Source organism: Mustelus asterias, unplaced genomic scaffold (genome assembly GCF_964213995.1).
Source record: "Mustelus asterias unplaced genomic scaffold, sMusAst1.hap1.1 HAP1_SCAFFOLD_1632, whole genome shotgun sequence".
Taxonomy (NCBI): domain Eukaryota; kingdom Metazoa; phylum Chordata; class Chondrichthyes; order Carcharhiniformes; family Triakidae; genus Mustelus; species Mustelus asterias.
In genome coordinates, this window is record NW_027591577.1 from 48,140 (window position 1) to 55,000 (window position 6,861).

The 6,861-nt window shown below is 58.0% G+C and overlaps 1 protein-coding gene across 1 annotated transcript in view; it reads right to left on the reverse strand.

Moving 5' to 3' along the window:
- LOC144488522 (NACHT, LRR and PYD domains-containing protein 3-like) overlaps positions 1–2,851 on the reverse strand; it is a 36,469-nt gene extending 33,618 nt beyond the window's left edge. Inside the window, exon 1 of the mRNA XM_078206571.1 lies at positions 1,290–2,851. Coding sequence (XP_078062697.1) covers positions 1,290–2,851 — 1,562 coding nt within the window. The remainder of the gene's footprint in view (positions 1–1,289) is intronic.
- Between the last annotated feature and the right edge of the window lie 4,010 nt (positions 2,852–6,861).

Here is a 6,861-nt window from a genome sequence, read left to right on the forward strand (position 1 = left end):
TTAGAAAGTAGCTCGTTTCTCATTTGCTGTAATTAATGATAAATGCTAATTATCTGTACGAATCGGGAGAACAGCACATTGAAATTCACTATGTCTGTCCTCCTTGCTGGCAAGTAACAAACATTAGGAGATTGAATACTGAGCGTGCAGTATCTGGCTAATCCTCAACACACCAAGGTCTCGCTGAGTATCCGCCTCTCTCAATTTACACCCATTCAAATAATAATCTGTCTCCCTATTATTGCTCCCAAAGTGGATAACCTCACATTTATCCACATTATGCTGCATCTGCCATGCAGATACCCACACACTCAGCCTGTCCAAATCACACTGAAGCATCTCTGCATCCTCCTCACAGCTCACCCTCCCACACAACGTCATATCATCTGCAAATTTGGAGATAATACATTCAGTTCCCTCTTCCAAATCATTAATATATGTGAACTGTTGGGTCCTAGCACGGATCCCTGCGGAACCCCACTAGTCACTGACTACCCAAAAGACCCATTTATGCCAACTCTTTGCCTCCTATCTACTAACCAGGGGGCGGCACGGTGGCACCGTGGTTAGCACTGCTGCCTCACAGTGCTAGGTACCCGGGGTTCGATTCCCCGATTTGGGTCACTGTCTGTGCGGAGTCTGCACATTCTCCCCATGTCTGTGTGGGTTTCCTCCCACTGTCCGAAAGACGTGCTGGTTAAGGTGCTAAATTCTTCCTTGGTGTAACCCGAACAGGCGCCGGAGGGTGGCGACTAGGGGATTTTCACCGTAAATGTAAATCTACTTGTGATTAATAAATAAACTTAAACTTAGATAGGAAGCAAAAAAAAACCGATGGTTTTTGCTGGTGCAATTGATCTCTCAGTGACCCTTTCCAACCTTTTCCTTCCGTCTAACACTGACAGAAGAGCCAAAGAGATTTCTGTGGTGGAGGGGGGGTGGTGGGTGGGTGGTGGTGGTGTTGGGGGGGGGGGGGGAGGGGGGAGTTGAGGGGGGAGGGTGGTGGTGGTGCTGGGGTGGGGGGGAGGGGGGAGTTGAGGGGGGGGTGGTGGTGGTGTTGGGGGGGGAGGGGGGAGTTGAGGGGGGGTGGTGGTGGTGTTGGGGGGGGAGGGGGGAGTTGAGGGGGGGGTGGTGGTGGTGTTGGGGGGGGGAGTTGAGGGGGGGGTGGTGGTGGTGTTGGGGGGTGGTGGTGGTGCTGGGGTGGGGGGGAGGGGGTGGGGGGGAAGAGTACCCGGGCACAAGGGTGATTGGAATTCCCCCCCCCCCCCTCCCCCTCACCCACGCAGTACCTGATTCTCTTGCAGTTGAGGAAGGCTGCCAGGAGATACTTGATGCCCTCGGCTTGGACGTAGCAGTTCTCGAAGCTGAAGCTGTCGACGGACTCGCAGTGCTGGAAGACGTAGCAGAGGGCGGCGCAGTCGGTCGGGTCGAGGCGGACGCCGTGCTGAGGGCGCTCGCTGCCCAGCTTCATGTGGGAGATGGAGGCAGCCAGCAGGCGGGCCAGCCGCCGGTTGCGGCCCTCATGGAGGTAGTGCGCCACGGTCAGGAGGTGATGTCGGCTCAGCTCCCGCTTCTTGGCCTCGGTTTGGACCAGGCCCTCCAGCCAGGAGATGGCCTCGCAGATGGAGCGGTGGGGCAGGGGCGGCAGGAACTCCTCCAGCTGGCGAGAGGAGACACGGGCCGACAGGCCCAACAGGCAGCGCAGGAAGCCCTGGTAACGGCCGTCGTCGGCCGCCTGGATGGCCTGGAGCAGCAGCAGGAGGTCACGGCGCTCGGGCGCCAGGTATTGGGCCAAGGCTGCCACAAACTCCTGCAGGGACGGCTGGCAAAAGGCGTAGAGGTCTCTGCCCCGGCCCGGTGCCCGCTGGATCAGGCCCCCCTCCAGCCGCGGGGGCTCCAGCCCATATCGCCGCAAGTCCTCCTCGGCGAACAGGCCACTCCGCTGTGACAGGCCCTCCAGTGCCAGCTCGCCCGCCCGGAAGAGCAGGTCGCGGGGGTCAGCCTCCGCCCGCTGCCTCAGCACCCTGTGCAGGTAGGCGGCCAGCACCTGGGTGGCAGTGCGGGGCATGGGGCCCTCGCCCAGGCCGCTGCACACCAGCCAGCAGTAGCCGGGGTCGGCGCACAGGCCCCACAGGTACTCGTTCTGCTGGGCCCGCGTCAGGGCCTCCTCAACCCGCTCCGGCTGCCCCCGATGGAGCCCCAGTGCGTAGGCCCGGCGAACCCCCTCGCCCAGGCCCGCCACCTCCAACCACAGCCGGGGGCTGGCGTTCTCCAGGGGCTTGAGGGCGGTGGGACGGCCGGAGAACAGCACGCAGCAGCCGGGCAGCATGGCGCCGCGTGCCAGGGACCATAGCACGTCGGGCAGGGGGCAGCCCTCGGTCGGGTCCTTGGTGGCCATTCCCGGGCTGGCGTCATGCCAACCGTGCAAGCGGTCCAGCCCGTCAAATATCAGCAGCAGGGCTTCGGGGGTCCGCCACAGGTAGGGGAGCTGGGCAGACAGGTGGGGATAGGCGGACTGGACCAGAGCCTGCAGGCTGCTGGGCTGGGCCCCCTTCTCCCGCTCCAGCTCAAAGTGGAAGAGGAACTGGAACTGGGGGTAGACAGCCTCGGGGCCAGTGTCCGCCTCCGCCGAGGCCCACTCGCCCACCAGCCGCCGCAGGGTGGCCGTCTTGCCCACCCTGGCCGCTCCCCCCAGCAAGGTCAGCCCCCCGCTCGGGCCTGCGCAGAAGCCCTGGCTGAAGAGCTCGCGGCGAGGCGACACGGGGCACATGGGCTGCTTGCTGAAGTGGCCTCTCTTGCGCCGCTCCTGTTCCTCGTTCTCAGCCTCCTCCCTCAGCACCGACTCCCGCATCGAGCTCCGGGCCAGCTGCTCGTGGGCCAACAGGCCTTCCTCCTGCTGCGACAGGATGGTCACCAGCTCCGGGTACCCCACCGAGGACAGCGTCTCCAAACCCGTCTCCGCCGCCAGCCTCCCCAACTCCTCTCGCAGCTTCTCCTTGTGTCTCTGCCGTGCGGCCCAGATCACTGCCACACACCCAGACACACACCCAGACACACACACACACACGGACAAGCACACACACACCCACACACACACCCAGAGACACACACACACACACAGACAAGCACACACACACACCCAGACAAACACACACACACACACACCCAGAGAGACACACACACACACACACACACCCAGAGAGACACACACACGGACAAGCGCACACACACCCAGACAAGCACACGCACACACACACACAAACAAGCACACCCAGACAAACACACACACACACCCAGAGACACACATACACAGACAAGCACACACCCAGACAAACACACACACATGGACAAACACACGCACACACACCCAGAGAGAGACACACACACGGACAAGCGCACACACACCCACACACACACCCAGACACACACCCAGACACACACACACACACCCAGACAAGCACACGCACACACACACAAACAAGCACACCCAAACACCCAGACAAACACACACACACACACACACACACCCAGACAAACACACACACACACACCCAGACAAACACACACACACACACACCCAGACAAACACCCAGACAAACACACACACACACACACACACACACACACACCCAGACAAACACCCAGACAAACACACACACACACACACACCCAGACAAACACACACACACACACACACACACACACACACCCAGACAAACACGGACAAGCGCACACACACCCAGACAAACACACACACACACACACACACCCAGACAAACACACACACACACACACACACCCAGACAAACACACACACAGACACACACACCCAGACAAACACACACACACACACACACACCCAGACAAACACACACACACACACACGGGACAAAAACAGATAGAGAGAGAGAAAGAGGGCATGATTAGTCACAGCACTGGATTGAGAGAGACAGAGAGAGAGAAAGAGCGAGAGAGATGAGAGAGACAGAGAGAAACAGAGAGAGACGAGAGAGAGAGACATAGACAGAGAGGGAGAGAGACAAAGAGAGAGAGAGAGACAGAGAGAAAGAATGGAAAGAAACTGAGGGAGAATAAGAAAGGAGAAGGAGAAGGAACAGGAAAAGAGGCAGCAAGAAGGGATCAGACAGAATCTGAATGATCTGAGCATTTACCTGTCTGATAATTGGGTAATTCTGAATCCAGGTGACTCCATGTGACAAGGAATGGTAGTTTGGGACCTGTGGACACACAGGGAAGAAGCTGTTAGTCTGTTCTGGCTGTTCACTGCTGCAATCTGTCACTTGCTGCCTTTACCTTGTTGCTGCATCTCCTTCAGCAGTGCTCGGACTTGTGGTTTTGAGCTTGTCATCTTGACCAGGATTGCCCAGAGTTGGCGCCCCGCTCGAGCTCCATTCTTCATCACCGTGTCAAGCAGATACTGAGCGGCTTCAATGTGCTGCCCCTTCGCCACCAGTTCCTGCACTCGCTGTGGACATGGATAGAGGGAGATATCACTGAGCTACATCCAGCCTCACTAACCTGGCTCCGTGGCCTCGTATCCTGACCCCGTAACCTCACTAACCTGCCCTGTGACCTCACTAACCTGACCCCGTGACCTCACTAACCTGCCCTGTGACCTCACTAACCTGTCCCCGTGACCTCACTAACCTGCCCTGTGACCTGACTAACCTGACCCCATGACCTCACTAACCTGACCCCATGACCTCACTAACCTGACCCCATGACCTCACTAACCTGACCCCATGACCTCACTAACCTGACCCCATGACCTCACTAACCTGACCCCGTGACCTTACTAACCTGCCCCGTGACCTCACTAACCTGCCCCGTGACCTCACTAACCTGACCCCGTGACCTCACTAACCTGACCCCGTGACATTACTAACCTGACCCCGTGACCTCACTAACCTGACCCCGTGACCTCACAAACCTGCCCCGTGACCTCACAAACCTGACCCCGTGACCTCACTAACCTGCCCCGTGACCTCACTAACCTGACCCCGTGACCTTACGAACGTGACCCCGTGACCTTACTAACGTGACCCCGTGACCTCACTAACCTGACCCCGTGACCTCACTAACCTGCCCCGTGACCTCACTAACCTGACCCCGTGACCTTACTAACCTGCCCCGTGACCTCACTAACCTGACCCCGTGACCTTACTAACCTGACCCCGTGACCTCACTAACCTGACCCCGTGACCTCAGTAACCTGCCCTGTGACCTCAGTAACTTGACCCCGGGACCTCACTAACCTTACCCCGTGACATCACTAACCTGACCCCGTGACCTCAATAACCTGCCCTGTGACCTCAGTAACCTGACCCCGGGACCTCAGTAACCTGACCCCGTGATCTCACCAACCTGACCCCGTGACCTTACTAAACTGACCCCATGACCTCACTAACCTGACCCCATGATGTCACTAACCTGTCCCCGTGACCTCACTAAGCTGACCCCATGACCTCACTAACCTGTCCCCGTGACCTCACTAAGCTGACCCCATGACCTCACTAACCTGACCCCATGACCTCACTAACCTATCCCGTGACCTCACTAACCTGCCCCGTGACCTCACTAACCTGACCCCGTGACCTTACTAACCTGACCCCATGACCTCACTAACCTGTCCCCGTGACCTCACTAAGCCGACCCCATGACCTCACTAACCTGACCTCATGACCTCACTAACCTATCCCATGACCTCACTAACCTGACCCCATGACCTCACTAACCTATCCCGTGACCTCACTAACCTGCCCCGTGACCTCACTAACCTGACCCCGTGACCTTACTAACCTGACCCCATGACCTCACTAACCTGTCCCCGTGACCTCACTAAGCCGACCCCATGACCTCACTAACCTGTCCCCATGACCTCACTAATCTGACCCCATGACCTCACTAAACTGCCCCGTGACCTCACTAACCTGACCCGGTGACCTTACTAACCTGACCCCATGACCTCACTAATCTGTCCCCGTGACCTTACTAACCTGTCCCCATGACCTCACTAACCTGACCCCATGACCTCACTAACCTGACCCCATGACCTTACTAACCTGACCCCGAGACCTTACTAACCTGACCCCAGACCTCACTAACCTGACCCCATGACCTCACTAACCTGCCCTGTGACCTCACTAACCTGACCCCGTGACCTCAGTAACCTGACCCCATGACCTCACTAACCTGACCCTGTGACTTCAGTAACCTGGCCCCGTGAGCTCACTAACCTGACCCCGTGACCTCACTAACCTGCCCCGTGACCTCACTAACCTGACCCCGTGACCTCACTAACCTGACCCCGTGACCTCACTAACCTGACCCCATGACCTCACTAACCTGACCCCGAGACCTTACTAACCTGACCCCAGACCTCACTAACCTGACCCCATGACCTTACTAACCTGACCCCATGACCTTACTAACCTGACCCCATGACCTCACTAACCTGACCCCATGACCTTACTAACCTGACCCCGAGACCTTACTAACCTGACCCCAGACATCACTAACCTGACCCCATGACCTCACTGACCTGCCCTGTGACCTCACTAACCTGACCCCGTGACCTCAGTAACCTGACCCCGTGACCTCAGTAACCTGACCCCATGACCTCACTAACCTGACCCTGTGACTTCAGTAACCTGACCCCGTGAGCTCACTAACCTGACCCCGTGACCTCACTAACCTGCCCCGTGACCTCACTAACCTGACCCTGTGACCTTACTAACCTGACCCCGTGACCTCACTAACCTGACCCCGTGACCTCACTAACCTGACCCCGTGACCTCAGTAACCTGCCCTGTGACCACAGTAACCTGACCCCGTGACCTC